The sequence below is a fragment of the Rattus norvegicus genome, chromosome 2 (genome assembly GCF_036323735.1).
Source record: "Rattus norvegicus strain BN/NHsdMcwi chromosome 2, GRCr8, whole genome shotgun sequence".
NCBI classification, from domain to species: domain Eukaryota; kingdom Metazoa; phylum Chordata; class Mammalia; order Rodentia; family Muridae; genus Rattus; species Rattus norvegicus.
The window spans coordinates 93,959,820-93,972,971 of NC_086020.1; the positions used below are offsets into that span (position 1 = coordinate 93,959,820).

General features: G+C 49.5%; 1 protein-coding gene across 4 annotated transcripts in view; it reads left to right on the top strand.

The window, feature by feature from the left end:
• The window catches only part of Pag1 (phosphoprotein membrane anchor with glycosphingolipid microdomains 1), a 141,568-nt gene that overhangs the window by 117,073 nt on the left and 11,343 nt on the right, over positions 1–13,152 (top strand). For 3 of the 4 annotated variants that reach the window (XM_039103032.2, XM_039103031.2, NM_022253.1), the window contains 4 exon segments: positions 4,775–4,979; positions 6,227–6,278; positions 8,846–8,942; positions 11,319–11,905. In XM_039103032.2, the coding sequence (XP_038958960.1) occupies positions 4,849–4,979; positions 6,227–6,278; positions 8,846–8,942; positions 11,319–11,905 (867 nt within the window). In that variant the 5' untranslated portion in view covers positions 4,775–4,848. 4 annotated transcript variants of the gene reach the window in all.

The window sequence follows — 13,152 nt, forward strand, 5'->3', positions numbered from 1 at the left end:
AAGCACAGTGTAGAGCGGAAAGACTCTGCACAATTGTTCACTCTTCTCCAGCTGTGTGACACTGCCACCTTCTGCACTTCAGCTTGGCCTTTGCCCTGTCAAATAATCTCAGGGCTGAGCTAGAAACCCAGGAACCTACAAGAGTCACCGACTCCTAGTAATGGGCCTGAAACAGCCATCTCTGTGACCCAAGATTTCCAGTGAAGGAGTTGGGACACCAACCCAGCCACAAAACGTTGGACTTACAATCTGCCCTGTCCCTAGAGTAAAGGGAACACAAGAGAAATTGTAGGAGTGGCCAACCAGTGACTGGTCCAGCTTGAGATCCATGCCACGAGTGGGAGCCCACCCCTGACACTTCCAGAGGGCCAGGAACCAGAAGCTAGATAGCCCAGAAACTTAGGATAGAACCAAACATCACAGCCTCTCAAAAAATAAAGTCAGTGCCGTGATCCCTGAAGATATTCTTCCGTGCTCATAGACAGGAGCCTAGGGTCCTCCTCAGAGAGCCTTCGGCGGCAGCAGATGGAGACAGATGCAGAGACCTACAGCCAGACAGCCTGTGGGGCCCCTAGCAATCCTGCGGAAGAGGGTAAGGACGGAGCTGGAGAGGTCATGGACACCTAAGAAAACCCACAGAATCAACTAACCTGGGCTCATGGGGCTCACAGAGCATCAGCTGACAATCAGGGAGCCTGCATGGGTCTGACCTCGGACCTCTGCACTTATGTTATGGTTGTGTAGCCTGGTCTTCTTGTGGGGCTCCTAACAGTAGGGGCAGGGGCTGTCTCTGACTCTTTCGCCTGCTTTTGGGACCCTTTTCCTCCTACTGGGTCAGCTCATCCAGCCTTGATGTAAGGGTTTATGCAAAATATTACTGCAACTTTCATATGCATGTTTAGTTGATATCGGATGGGAAATCTGCCCTTGTCTGAAGGGAAAAGGAGGAGTGGGTGGGGAGGGAAGGGACTGGGAGGAGAGGAGAGAGGGGAAACTGGTCAGGATGAAGGAGAGAAGAATAAATATTGTTTTAATTTTTAATTAAAAAATACTTATGAGTGCAATCCAAAGTTAGCTGTTCTTTGGTTTTGGTAAGAATTTTTTCTTTGTTTTGCTTGCTTGTTTGTTTGTTTGTTTGTTTGTTTGTTTGTGACAGGATTATCTTTATATTCCTGTCTGTCATGGGACTCACTCTGTAGACCAGGCTGGCCTCCCAAGTGCTGAGATTAAAGGCATGTGCTACAACGTCTGACCTCCAAAATCAGTTATTCTCAGTGAGACTTTTCTAGAACTATAACATGCCCTTTCCACAAGGACCGCACCCCCACCCTGCCAAGAGGGCACAGAGCACAAAAGTCACACTATACGCATGAAGAGAGTGCATTCATTCTCACAGGGAGGGTGCATTGCATCACACTGTACACGTGAAGGGGGTGCATTCACAGGGAGGGTGCATTGCATCTCCACCTACAGGGGAGACCACGCATCTATACATGTGCTCAGGGAGCAGCAGGAAGCACGTTTCAGTTGTAAAGGAGCCTGGGAAAATTCAAGGCAATATCTGGGGGAGGAGTTGGTGGCAGAATTTGGGGGGCAGATCCAGAAAGAGATGGAGAAAGAAAAAGAGTATAAGATCTCTAAAACAGGAGTAATCCACACTCCAGAGGTCAGAGGTGTGATGGTACCACGTACCCTGACACCACACACACCCATGCACATCCTTGATGCCATGCTCCTCCAGGGACCTAGTAGAGGGCCACCGCTGCTACTCTTTTGTCTCATGCCTCTGCCAGACCCCTGCTGTAGCCTCAGTCCTCCAGTCAAGTAGCAGTAGAGGCCACTGGGGAGGAAGCTGTCTGTGGCTGAGACTGAGGTTTTTACCCTGGCTCCCCAGAAAGTGGTCCCAGACAATCACTCTTGTCATCGAGAGACTTTTGTACAGGGCAAGGACTGGCGAGCATTTCTTTCAGTGACTTTTCGTGATGTTATAATTGAAAGGGGTAAGCCGGAACGTTTGACACACGCTCCAGATGCTCCAACTTTTATTCAGTAGCTTGTAATGATTCCCTTTCGTCCTCCCTCCCTGAGCTGTCCTACTAGGCTGGTACCCCATGTACTTCACTATATTAGAGGAGATATGAGAGATGTTCAGCCACGAAGTAATGAGGACTTGCTCTGCCTCTGAACAACCCTACAGCCAGCTCTCATACAGGAGTTTGCTCTTTATAAACAGCATTGATCAATCAGGTACATGAATGAAGAAACAAAACTGTGGTGTGTACAAGAGATGGACCCTCTGTCTGCTTCCAAAAGTATTTCATGATCTGCAGCTACACTAATATAACATAATACAAGTCACCTCAGAGGTCTCTGTGGTTTAAATGCTCTCTTGTGTGTATTTTAGAAATCTATCACCTCAGCATAGCAGTCTGGTAGGCCCCGTTTAAAGTGAATTGTCTCCTGGAACGTGGTGGTTATTTTGTTCACGCACAAGCAGTTTGTCTGTGTGTTACCCTCATCCTGCCCTGTTTGCAGACATAATACATGACCAGAGAAAAGTTTCATGTCACTGAAGAAACCCCAGCGCATTATAAACTGTTAGAAGGGTATTCACGCGCATCCGCAGACACGGAAATAGGGTTTCCTCGGTTGTACTGTACCTCAGCTATGTACTCTCCTTCATCCTTGAACTTTCAGGGAAATGTACACTAGAACAATCTGCCTTTGTCGAAATGGCTTCGATGTATCTATTTTGGTTACACTCTGGTTTGTCACTAAGACACCCTAGAGGTGCCAGCATGTGCAGCCTCTCGTTGGCCACATGTTCCTACGGTAATATCACTGACTCAAGTGAGAATGTAAAAATTTGTGTCTTTCTGCGAGAAAAATTCAGTTATGATTCATCATCCTAACCCAGAAGTTATGTATTGGCCTTGTGTGCTCCTCTGTTCTCAGCCTGTCTCTAATGCTGAAATGTTTAACAATATTTACAAATTACAAAATAACAAAGAATGAGCAATAGCCTGGCACTGTCAGAAGCATTATGGTGGGAACAGAGTGGTGGGTTAGCATTATGTTGGGAACAGAGTGGTGGTTCAGCATTATGGTGGGAACAGAGTGGTGGGTCAGCATTATGGTGGGAACAGAGTGGTGGGTCAGCATTATGTTGGGAACAGAGTAGTGGGTCAGCATTATGGTGGGAACAGAGTGGTGGGTCAGCATTATGTTGGGAACAGAGTGGTGGGTCAGCATTATGTTGGGAACAGAGTGGTGGGTCAGCATTATGGTGGGAACAGAGTAGTGGGTAAGCATTGGTGGTTCAAGCAGAGCAGAGTTTTCTCTATGGTGAGAACATGGACCAAGTTCTTTCCCAGCTTGGCTCCAACTTCCTGATCTTTAAAGTGGAGGTGAACAGTGCTCCCCGTGGGTGGTGGAGCAGTAAATGCAGGAGCATCTGGCGGCATCCCTGGGAACTCTGAGTACAGGTCTTATGCCTCCTCTATGGTTCTTCATATTTCGATCTTGCTTTCTGCTGAGGGAGTGTCCTTAGCACAAGCCTTTCCTCTGAAAATAAATTTGCTGGGTATCCAATATCAGCTCAGTGAAAACTCTTCCTTGAAAGTAAAGCCACACCCTGAGTGGACAGCAGTCTGGGGTGTATAGGCAGACACTATTTAATCAATCACACTGACGGAGCTCTAAGGAAAAACGGGCTTGAGGAGCTAGGGGGATGAAAATAGCGTTCTTGAAAAAAATGTGTCTTGGAAACCAGTGAGGTGGCTGAGATGTATAGATACTCACCACCACTCCTGACAACCTGAGTTCTTTCCCCAGGACCCACGGGGTAGAAGAAAGAACCGACTCGGGGTTGGGGATTTAGCTCAGTGGTAGAGCGCTTGCCTAGCAAGCGCAAGGCCCTGGGTTCGGTCCACAGCTCCGAAAAAAAAAAAAAAAAGAAAGAAAGAAAAGAAAAGAAAGAACCGACTCTTGTAAGCTGTCTTGTGACCTCCACAGTTGTCCCATGGAGCACATACATGTGTATGAACACACACACACACACACACACACACACACACATACACACACACACGCCCAGATAAATAAAAATTAATTAAAAATTCAAAGTTGGTTATTATTACATACATATCCATGCATAGTAAACATTTCATACTGCCCTGCCTGAGGCATAGTAATCCTAATAAGCATGTTTCCTTGCTTTGGGGTGCCTGAAATCTTGGTTGAAGAGTTGAAGAAGTTCCCTTGAAATAAGTCCATCCCCATGATGATAAACTACCCATTGCTTCAGATGTTCTGTTTTACGCTGGCGCAGTCCCAGTTAAATCCCACGTGAGGAAATCAAACATCAGACCACAGACTTGAAGAGAGCCAGGTTCCAGGCTCGCCTACCTTCTGCCCACATCACCCTGACTGCTGCGAAGCCTTTCTCCTGACAGGGAGGCTGTGCGCTTCTCACTTGAAGTGCTGTTAGAGACCTTTCAGACTCTGAAATAGAGGTAGCTATCCTGGAGAAAAGACGCAGGTCTGACCATGCCATTCATGTGTATTTTGTAGTTTCTTCAAACACAAACAGAAGGTCATTTTATACGGTCTCAGCATACCTGCATTTCGATGTTGCAAATAGAAGTTTCTGGTGTGGCATCGTGTCAGCACTCAAAAAACTCAGACTTGGGGATCTTTCTGGTTTGGGATCTTGACACTGAGAAGGCTCAGCCTCTCCAGGGAAGGGATCCTAAACGTGTTGTTCTCTCTGCAGGAGGGAAGCCCTCTAGACCCATGTGATCTCCTGTGAAGAACCGAGCCCACCTGCTGGTCACCCCAGCTCCCACCATGGGACCTGCAGGAAGCGCCCTGAGCAGCGGGCAGATGCAGATGCAGATGGTGCTGTGGGGAAGTCTGGCTGCGGTGGCCATGTTCTTCCTCATCACCTTCCTCATCCTTCTGTGCTCCAGTTGTGACAGGTTAGAACAAACATGCATGTTCCGGAGCCTAAACCTGTTGTTTTCCTGTGCCCAGTGGAGTCTCAGTGTTCAAAGCCTCCCTGGCCCTCTGTGTTCATGGGTTGCTTACAAAGGACGTTCTTGAAAATCCTTATGGACCTTCCTGGAGAGCAAAGCAAAGAGCCCTCCTGTTTTAAACGTCTGGAATGAATTCTTGCCGCTCTTTGAGCAGTCTTTGGGTGCTGTCCTTTTCTGGCCGTGGGCATATTGAAATCTAAGTGTGAGGTACTACATCCTGTTGCCACCATGGGCAGTTACTGAGGATGGTCGCTGTTGTGTGGCTTGGGAGAGCTCATGTATTATTAACCTGTGTGTGCTGAACTGCCCTTTATGAAGGAACAGGTTTGTTTTTCCTACAGGAGAGACTCACTGAGTGCAGACGCCTGTTTTCTTTTTAAACATTACACTTGTCTCCTTTCGCTCAGGGAGAAGCAGAGTTCTTTGTAACTAAGACTGGTTGCTCAGAACAATCAGAGATGGTACAGGGTGTGCAGCCTTCTGGTGTTGCCGGGAGTCAGTGGGGACCAGCTTAGCCAGCTCCAACATGGGAAGAAAGTTAATGATATTTAAAATTCTGATATGGAACCCACCCTAAAATCTGTCAAGAAGAGAAAGCCAGACTCTCTGGCCTTATGCAGCCTCTCCTAATCCCTGCCAAGTGTGGACCCAGGCATTTGAGGACGGGACAAGCCTCCAGGAGCTTGAAGATTCTGCTGTTGTAATGACTCATTTGCCCGCTAGGAGTCACCCTCTCCTCAACACAAATAGAAATGTCATCTTTACAACCAATGGCTTTCTTTAGACTGTTCGGTGTAAAAGACGTTTCTATTTTTACTCAACAGACGTTTCCATAGACTGGAAGTACATATGACTCATCCTGAGACATGTCACCTTGCTGGTGTGCCAAAGTAGTGTCTCCTGTATGTTCTCTCACCCCTTTCCACACGCACGTGACTCACAGACTCCTAAGGGAGACGATGAGAAAAGGCGTTGTCTGTCATCCGAGCATTCTAGGCACAGACAGCTCCTGCTTGCAGCCTGCTGTCCTCCTGCTGTGAACTTGACCCTCTGTGCGCCAGAAAGGGACACAGCCTTTGCTGCTGGTTAGGACTTTTTCTGCTGAGGAACGTTAGGCTAGGGGAACATGGTGTCTGCTTCACTTTAAGGGCACATTTGACACCAGAATGGTGTTTTCTTCTCCGTTTCAGAGACAAGAAGCCACGGCAGCATAGTGGAGACCATGAGAGCCTGATGAATGTGGTAAGCCGCAGTGTCTGTCTGTCTGTCCACGTACACCTCTCCAGGCATGACGCTGCTGCTGGCTTTCGACGCCACTGAAGCTGGCATGTGGACATAAATGGAGATTAGCTGTGGCTTTCTGTATGGACTGCTGGGAGCCCGGCTTGACCGGTCGGTGTTCGGGGAAGCTCTGAAGTGAAAGCAGTCGCTGGACTGCCTGAAAGATTGCTACGGGCCTCCAGCCTGGTCTGGAAGGGCAGTCACAGGAACAACTGGATGACTCAAATAGGAGTGCTTGTTTCTCCCGCACTCGGTGCTGAGCTCCTTCCAGAGTTAGATTGGTCGCAAGTGCACTCAGTCCTTCCTGTCGCCTTCCCCCAGCCTTCTCCTCTACCCCTCATGTCACCTGTCCCCCTCTGAGTGCATGTCCTGAGGGCCGAGCCCCCCGCTTTCATAAAGATAGCAGATTTACCCTGTGACTTGACTAGTGCCATCTGAAATGGCCCTGCTTCCAGATAAGGTTAGTCTGTGGCACCGGGGACTGCGATTTTGACATACATTTGGGTGGAACTGCAGCCCTTCATCAGGGCCTGGGGCCCACATCATAGCTTGGCCCTGGTACATTAGCCCATCCTCGACGTTTGATGGGATCATCATGGACCCAACAGTCTCAGGGAGCGATCCATCGCCAGGGTGAGGACCAGCCTCTGTCTTGTGTTGTGCCCCGTATGAGGCAGCAGTCTCAGTAGCTATGTCTGCAGGACTGTGCTGAGTCTCCTCTGAACTCCAGGGCAGTTCTAGGAGGGAAGGTACTTCCTGCTCAGAGCCAGGAAGCATGTATGCATTAAACTCTGAGGGCCCTCAGAGTTATTTGCACCCCTCAGGCATATTCAGAGCACATGGCTGCCTGAACCCCCACTTTCCAATGTGCCTGTAGCCCAAGCAGACAGGAAGCTACCAGGATTCCAGGCTCCTTCTGGACCCCAGGGCTCTCTCTTCCTTTATCAGAGACCACCATCATCACCCATCACAGCTGCCCTGGCCCTCGGCATCTCTCCTGCCCTGACTGATATTCTCAGCCTGTTTTCACTGCTTATGTTGTCTCCACTTCTTGTTCCCATGTCTCCATTCTCTTCCGTGATTGCTGGTGTGATGTGAGGGGAGGTGGATGGATGGGGCCCTGTCTTTCTTCAGCTCCCACCTTCCCCAGTCAGGTGGACAGGAAGTGGTGGCTGAACTTGGGCCTCACTTCCTCCTACAACAGGGGTTCTTGGGTATGGCCAGACCTGGCAGTTCCACCTGTGTTCTGTGTGAAACCAGTGTTCAGGGCTGGGACCTAGTTTGCCAGGTCACTCTGATATGGGTGCCAGGGTGAACACCATCGCTCTTGACCTTCTGTCCCTGTTATTCTGCTCGAGGGCAGAATTGTGTGCTGACAGTGCCTGTGAGGCCTGCACACAGCTGCCCACGTAGCACCAGAGTTCCCTAGATCACCCACAGTTTGCTGACTTGTTTCTCACAGGAGCTAAGGTGAGAAATGGCCATTCAAACAGAGATTATAGAAGTTTGGCTGTGACATGTTGTTATACAGGAAGCGTTCCCTTGGTCCCTATTTCTGTCCCTTAAGGACACTATTTCTCCAATATTAGCCTCTGTATCCCAGGGTCCTGGCAAACCAGCAGCCACCATTTCCTATCAGCAGATGGGAGCAGTGTTGGCCGAAAGGGCAGCCTTCCCAAACACTCGGGCATCGCCGCACATCAAGGGCTGCTCATCGTCTGTTATTGTTTGATTCCCCATCAGAGTCAGCAAGTTTGTGAAGCCAACAACCCAAGGCTTCTGTACAGGTCACACCAGTTCCCCTGTGATATCCTGAAACCCATGTTGTGTCTTGGGCAGCAGAAGCCATGAAAGTGAAAAGGATGGAGTCCAACATATTAGAGGAAATACATCCGGAAGCAGCTAGTTTCTGCCTGCCCCTGTGAGAGCTCTACCTGTCATGCTGTTCCAGGCAGTCCCCACCGCACCATCCAGCGAAGGAGCAAACAATGAGAGTAGGAAAGGTTTGCAAAGCAGTTACTCAGTAGATGGTCATTTTAGAGCTCTGAAATAGACTCAGAAATGTACGACATCAAGTGCTGTGTTGAGCAGGTTTAAGCCTCTTCCTATCAGGAGACAGCAGCCATACTTTGTAGTTTGCTTGGCAGCCCCTGTGTTTCAGGGCTGGTCCCTGCCTAGCTCTGTTCTGACCCACACAGTGATCTGTGGTCTGCTTTTCCCGTGAGCTAGGGAAACACAGTGGACCTGTGGCCCACCTGTAACCACCAGGCGAGACGCACTGCCCCAAGCCTTGCGACACTCCCAGTGCTGAGAGTCCAGAACCGCCCTCAGGAAAGCACAGCCATTCTCCATTGGTGAGAACGGTCCCCACTTGAGTGTGACTAGCCATCCAAGGGGTTCAGCTTAAAGCATTCTTGTTTTACCTGATTTAGGCAGTGGACTTTGGCATTTCTTTGGCTGCTTTGATTTTCATAGTGTCCTCTGGTGCCCAGCAGATTCTTACCAAAAGATGTGTTTGGATTTTTCAGCCTTCCGACAAGGAGATGTTCAGCCATTCAGCGACCAGCCTGACCACAGATGCACTGGCCAGCAGCGAACAGAATGGGGTGCTCACCAACGGCGACAGTAAGTTCTGCAGAGGACGAGGCAGCTCACAACTGTCCATAACTGCAGTTGCAGGGGACCCAACGCCCTCTTCGCACCTCCACACACACCAGGCACGCAAGCCGTGCCCAGACATGATGCAGACAGAGCACTAGGGAGCGTACTCTATCCCCGTCGTTATTACTACCAGCCAGAGGTCTCATTTGCATAATGACACCTAATCTGTTTGCTGACTTCCGGTGCCAGGAACCCTCTTGGAGTGCTCTGTCATTCCCTTCACTGTGCCCATGCACAGGTGGCACTAAGTCCCCAGTTTAAAACTGAGAGGACTCCAGCACAGGGCTATTGGATCAAATTACCACAGGCTAATGCTGGAGTGACTTAGAGATGTCAGGGTCAGAGTACAGGTACCTGCAGCCCTACTGGGGACTGATGGAGAATCACTTCCTCGCCTCTGCACCCGCCTGCATCCCTGCATGGTTTGCTTCTCGCAGACCTTCAGGTCTCTCGCTGGCCTTAATCTTTCACACTTTAGGTCCATGTAATCTCTAAGGCTTGTGTGGGTAACCTGGGTTTCTCTACCCATCTCAAGGTTAGCCGATTACACGTAGGGGCACACGCAAGTGCACATGCAGAGCTGCCGTGTCATACAGCATGTCGTCCCCAGAGACTAGGATGTTGACATCTTTGGGAAACCAAATCCTTGTCACACAGTCACTAATAACCTGACTGACATTTGTTATCGCAGAGTTTGAGGATCTGTAACTTGAAGCAGGGCGCCCGATTCTAGGGCAGACGTCCAATCTGGGGCAGCCATGTCGTCTGACTCGGTGTACACTGACTGACAGGTGTAGTTGCAGTGGTCACGTCCCGCTTTGCAGCGTGTGGCATGCATTCACCCAAGGCAAGGAAGGGAACTCAGGGGTCGCCAGCAATGGCACCCAAGGCTGCAGGCACCAGTGCCCTATGTTCTGAAACTGAGCCAGAGCCCCAGCAGGAGCCACTCCTGCAGGAGAAGCAAAAACTCTAGGGCTGCTAATCCTGTGTCTAAGGATAGTTAGCGTTTCTTTTTCTTTCCTTCTTCCTAACGGATGGATGTTTACACCTCCATACAAGTATATACTGTATTTTGCCTACCCTCGCCCTCACTACCTCTCACTTCCACACACATCCTCTCCCCAGATGTCCCCTCCTCCTGTTTTGGTTTTCTTGGTCTGTTGTTGTATTAGGGGGGTTGGTTTTGTGGTTTTGGTGCAGGGCCTCACGGGCCCCTCCCAGCTAGCCCGCTGCCTCTGATTTCCACACAGTGAGAGCTATGTGAACCTGTTTGATGTAAGCACCCTAGGAGCAGATTCCACCCACTTACAAGTGGTTGAACAGCCCGTGGCACTTAGCCAACACTCAAAATCCGTGGGATAATGATTGATTGACAGGTGTCATGGTTGCTATTTTAGAGGCGATCCAAGGATGTCCTATCTGAACTTCTTCTATGAGGAGGCAAGGATTTGGGCCCGAGGCGATGTGGAAAGAGGGTGCAGTGTTTCTGGGCCCTTTTGATGCTGGCCTAAGGGTCTGTCATGGAGTCCCAGCTTCTGTTCTGTCTGCCAGATGATAGAGACTGGTGAAGTGGGGTGGCAATGGGAAGAGAGCCTTTTCCCCTCATGTAGGCAGAGACCAATTACAGCAAGGTGAAGAGACAACGTCCGTGCCCCACTGTTTAAGAGATTTCTTTCTTATATTTACTTTTATGTGAGTACACTCTAGCCATCCGCTGACAAACCAGAACATCAGATCCCATCACAGGTAGATGGTTGTGAGCCACCATGTGGCTGCTGGGAACTGAACTCAGGACCTCTGGAAGAGCAGTCAGTGCTCTTAACCACTAAGCCAGCTCTTGTGCCCCATTTTTTAGAGTCTTGGAGTCTGGCCCCGGGACTTGTCAATTTTGTATGCTACAGTGGGGGTGAAACCCAGGGCCTGTGTGTGAAGTACGTACTCTACCACTGAGTTACGGCCTCAGCCCACCATTCACTTTTTATTTTGAGCTAGCTTACCCAGCCTGGTCTTGAATTCAGTCTTCCTGCCTCGGCTTCTTTAAGCAGCCCCACCCCAAGCCCCACCTGGTACCTGTCAAACCCTCTGGCTACATGGGTTTCAGCAGGAGTAATACGTAATGGATGAACTATAAGTCAAGTACACCCACATCATTTATTAAATCTGGTACTGGGAAGGATACAGTGAATAGCTCCCCTTTCAATGTAATGGAAATAAGACTGCACTGCCAGTGAGTTTGCAGCTAAGCATCAGGTAAAACCAGGTTCATAAGCATGACGCGGTGGTCCACTCACTGGTTTTTAGGGGTGGCTTCCTCTGCTGTTAACACCCCTGCCCCTTCAGTTCTTTCAGAAGACAGCACAATGACCTGCATGCAGCATTATGAGGAAGTCCAGACCTCAGCTTCAGATCTGCTGGACTCCCAGGACAGCACGGGAAAGGCCAAGTGCCACCAGAGCCGGGAACTGCCCAGAATCCCGCCTGAGAACGCAGTGGACGCGATGCTCACCGCCAGGGCTGCAGATGGGGACTCCGGGCCCGGCGTGGAGGGGCCCTACGAGGTGCTCAAGGATAGTTCCTCCCAGGAGAACATGGTGGAGGACTGCTTGTATGAGACAGTGAAGGAAATCAAGGAGGTGGCAGACAAAAGCCAGGGCGGCAAGTCCAAGTCCACTTCTGCCCTGAAGGAGCTTCAGGGGGCCCACGCCGAGGGCAAGGCCGACTTTGCTGAATACGCCTCTGTGGACAGAAACAAAAAGTGCCGCCACAGCACAAATGCAGAGAGCATTCTGGGAACGTCCAGTGACCTGGATGAGGAAACCCCACCGCCTGTCCCAGTTAAACTTCTGGATGAGAATGCCAACCTTCCAGAGAAGGGAGAGCACGGGGCAGAAGAGCAAGCTCCAGAAGCACCCAGTGGACACAGCAAGGTAGGGCTTTTGTCAGGATGAGGTCATCTGTCTGAGACGTGCGTGCGTGCGTGCGTGCGTGCGTGCGTGTGTATGGAGTCAGCTGTGCTTGGATTTTTTTCACTCTCTAAGCCTTAACTGACTAAAGATATTTGTTTATAAAGCTTGTCTCGGCATCTCATTTAGACAGTTTCCAGATCTTATATTTCTATTAGACCAATATTATTGCCTAAATTTTGAAGACTAGGAACTAAATAGGCAACGTTCTTTACCAGACATCTCCCTCTTCTTGTCCTCAGGCAGCATCGTAACCTTGAGCCTTTCAGAGCCACACAGCCCAAAGCACAGTGGCTTTTCCAGAGAGTCCGAGTAGCAGGGTCCCCGCTATCAGCTTCTCTGTATATTTTCCTGTACACCAGCTAACGGGTCTTAGTTTTCACAAGCTCCTAAACAATATTTTTAAGTCATTTCTAAAGTTTTAGTCAGCAGACCTAAGCTGCATCAGTAGTCCACCACCTTCAGCGCGTGTGTCTTGCAGAGGAACCACTGTGCACGCCGGCTTGCCCTCACAGATTAACTAGGCCTGCTCTGCCTCAGTCGGCTGATAGCAGACTTCTAGAATCTACACAGCCGCAAATCATCTTCCAGCCGTCGCTGCCCTCGGCCCTTTGCAGCCCCAGCAGAGGCAGCGACCGTTTCGCTGATGGCCACCCCTCCTGTGGCTGCGTTGGGTGCGTTATGATGTCATCCTGTGCGCTATTCTGAGTTTGTTTCAACTTTTTACATTATCTGTGATAATCAGCTGTTGCAAGCCCCATAAAAGTATCTGTAGACATGACCATGAAGGGTGGGAGTTTCTACCCTTCAGATAACCAAAGACTACAAAGCCAATGCAAGTTTCCACTGCCTAAACTGCTGAGTCTTCTTATGGGCAAGCACATGGAGGATAAAAGCCTCGCTTGTTAGTAAGCAGTTCTCCAGATTTCACATTAGAAACTGGAAGTACACATCTAAGGCTCAAATTATCCCTTCACATTATACGAGCAAGTGATCCTCTCCCATGGAAACAATTCCAATTTTGTGTGAATTAAGAATTTCAAATGTTTAACATTTATCGAAACAAAAGGTTTTATTAAGCATCTACTGCGTGCCATATGGCCCTCTAGGTGTCAATTAATACACCAGCGAACAGTCATAAATTAATGGAAATCCCAGGTCAGGTGGAACTGCACCTTTAAACCACCGTACAGTTTAAAGGGAAAAAATAA